At 50.9% G+C, this 3,075-nt stretch overlaps 1 protein-coding gene across 2 annotated transcripts in view; it reads right to left on the minus strand.

Moving 5' to 3' along the window:
- Positions 1-3,069, minus strand: part of SLIT3 (slit guidance ligand 3) — a 545,706-nt gene extending 542,637 nt beyond the window's left edge. For both annotated transcript variants that reach the window (XM_015585228.1, XM_015585229.2), the window contains exon 1: positions 2,837-3,069. In XM_015585228.1, coding sequence (XP_015440714.1) covers positions 2,837-3,033 — 197 coding nt within the window. In that variant the 5' untranslated portion in view covers positions 3,034-3,069. The remainder of the gene's footprint in view (positions 1-2,836) is intronic.
- Between the last annotated feature and the right edge of the window lie 6 nt (positions 3,070-3,075).

Below are 3,075 nucleotides of genomic sequence, written 5' to 3' on the forward strand. Positions count from 1 at the left end.
CGTTGAGAGGGAGTAGCAGGAGTGAAGAGGGGAAAAATGTTTCTTCTTTGTTATAAAATACAACGTAAACATTCTAGATCAGAAAAGTGGATTTTAGGAAGGTCCTGAGCTCTGACAGCAGTGCTGACAAAACTCATACCCTGTGAAAAACCGAGCCCTGAGAAGTTTGCAGGACTCACTAAAGGAAGTTTGCTTACATCCTTTAAGTTGAATTGCTGGCTTTCTTCTGTGTATGCAATGATTTTATACACAGTGATCGGAATGCAGTATAGGCTCAAGTAAGGTTTGTTGCATGAATGAAGAAAGGAAAGAGAAATTTCTCCCTAAAGAAACCCTTTGCATAGAAATACCAAATATCCCCCCAAAAGTTTGCAGACTTGAAATGTTACATCTGAGTTGACTCAGAGAGGGTAAAAGGTGGTGAAGGCTGTTGGTGGGCTGCTCCTAACCCCTGAAGTCATCCTGACCCAGCTTGCTCCTAAAGGCTGCCCCCTCTCCTGGGAAGAAAGGAGACTAAAATGAGGGTCAGCTTTGGCAGCCATGTCACCCCCGCTGCACCCCAACCAAAGTGGCACCAGTGACCAGAACCAAGGCAGTAGAGACTCAGGTATTCTGAAGCACCTCATACTCTGTCAATACCTGCAAGCGACCATGACTGCAGCAGGGGGCCCATGGGAACACCCAAGACTCCAGTTTCACCATTCGTGGAGCGGATGGGTAGCCCCAAGCTACCAGGGTCTTAGAGAAGGGAGTTGAGTGGCATGCCTGCTGCAGTGCTGTTCCTCAACTTTTGAAGACCTCCTACATGCCAGGAGGAAAGGGGCCCACTCTCCTTGGCTCCCTAAACATGAAACATGATTTTGAAGGATGGGGGAAGGCAATCTTATGACCCCAAAAGGAGAGCTGATGTCAAAATAGGCTGAATGTTACAAGGTATACCTGAAGCAGCAGCAACAGCTGCCTAGTCTAAGACCCAACTGCAGCCAGAACCCGCCCAGGGCCTTTTGTTTATAGATCTTGGCCCAAACTGACCCTTGTTCCAAGGATGTCCAGCAGAGTAGCAGGGGGTATGGACTTTGGAGTTAGACATGCTCAAATTAAAACACTTAATTAGCTACATGGCCTTGAGCAAATGACAAGATGGCTTAACTGTAAAGTAAAATAATAAGCTATATAACTAATAAGACTATTGTAGAGATTCAAAGAGATAGCACATGTAAACAAATTGAGGCAGGAAAAGCATTCATTAAACATTAGCTACAGTTATTATTTCACTAACTCATGTGGCTGGCCCTGGTATGAGGAGGGAGGAGAATTTAGTTTGTAAGTTATAAGTATCCAAAAATACCACTAAAACCACTTTTTCACCGGTATGGTAGAACGTACTGTCCAAATTAAGTTGTAGGAACCTGGATTCTGGTCCTTTTATTGCCCTCAACTTGGGGCGTGATCTTGGGCAAGTCATTTCACATTTCTGAGCCTTGTTTTCTACATGTGTTAATGAAGGTTCAGCTTTACCCTTTGAGAATTGCGTGGTTCAACCCCACAGAATAATCATTGCAGTTAGGGGAAAAAATGTTTTGAGCCAAATGAAAGCTCCAGGAAAAAGGAAGGTAGTTCTATGGAGTCTCCGCGCAGGGACATATAAAGAGAATGAGACGAAATGAGGTGACAGGAAGTGATTAACAGGGATCACACATTCTAGGACAATTTGTCTCAGTCTCATCACCACTCTCTTCCAGCCCAAAGTCAAGAAGGCAGAATGGAAGACCCATGCACCTACCTCTAAGACATGTGGGGAGAGGATGGAGGGAGAGCAAGACATGGAGAAGTCGACCACACTAGAGCAAATCCTCACCCACCCTGGGCTGTGTTCCCAGGCTGGTTCCAAGACCCTCTACCATTTCTCTCTCCTTCCCCAGCTCCCCAGCTGTGGGCTAGGAAGGGCCCACTCCGAGCCCCAGTTTTGAATCTGGTCTGAGGATCAAAATGATAAATGTTTCCAAAACGTTGACATATGAAAAGTAAATATTTGGTTGCACAATTGGGGTTAAAACGAGGGTCAATCCACCCCACTCTCCAAGCGCCTCTCCCTTTCTTGCCAAGCCCAAGATCCGAGGCTGAGTGCGGTTTGTAAGATTATAGCGCTCGGTCTCATTTAAAGGGCTGTCAGCATTTCCATTCTCTAGACTTTGGGGGGGAGGCATTTATAACCCAGCCATAAAAAATTCACCAGGGCTGCAACTTGGCATCTCCCAGGCTGCGCTCCAGGCAGAGCGGGTTTTGTGAGCACCCACTCTGAATCCGTTTGGTTCCTCAGAAGTTAGACCTTCACACACACTTTCAACTTTCCTCACAAGGGCATCCAGAGAGCGGCTGGCGCATTCTGATCTCCAAGCAGGTCACAGTCTAGGGCCCCCTCTCCCGTCTCCTCACCCTGTCTCCCCAGCACCCTTCAGCTTTCTCCCTTGCTCCCTCTTTAAGGAGCGCAGACCCTTTACCCTCAGCCTAAGACCTCCTTGGCTGCAGTCTTCCCTCCTCCCCTCATCTCCTGCCAGCGCTCTGCTTGGAAGCTGTCAGCAGGCCCTGCGTCTGGAGCTCTCACCCCCGGAGAGGCACTACTCTTTCCTCATCGAAGAGGGCTTCCCGACCTCCACCCCCAGACCTGCCCGACGCCACAGACCCCTAAGTCAGAGTGAAGGAGCGCATCCAGGACAGAGATCAGAGCAGAGGCTGCATACAGTGTGAACAAGGGAAATGGCAGGATCTGGCGCCTGGGGGCCCCTCTGTGGGACCCAGCTGGGTGGCCCGGGTGGGGCGGGGCGGGGATACTCACAGGCGCTCGGTGTTGCGGGGGATTCCTCGGGGAACCGCCCGGAGGCCCAGCCCATGGCAGTCCACGCTGGCAGCGGAGCAGGTACACTTGGTGGGGCAGGCGGAGGCGGGGGGCCAGCTCAGGACGCTCACCAGCGCTAAGGTCAGCGCCAGGCGGGCGCGCATGGTGGCGCCGGCCCCTGTCCGCCCAGGGGCCATGGTGTGCAGGGGCCCGCGCCCGAAGAAGGTTGCCTCGGCGGG

This window comes from Pteropus alecto, unplaced genomic scaffold (genome assembly GCF_000325575.1).
Source record: "Pteropus alecto unplaced genomic scaffold, ASM32557v1 scaffold40, whole genome shotgun sequence".
Lineage (NCBI taxonomy): Eukaryota > Metazoa > Chordata > Mammalia > Chiroptera > Pteropodidae > Pteropus > Pteropus alecto.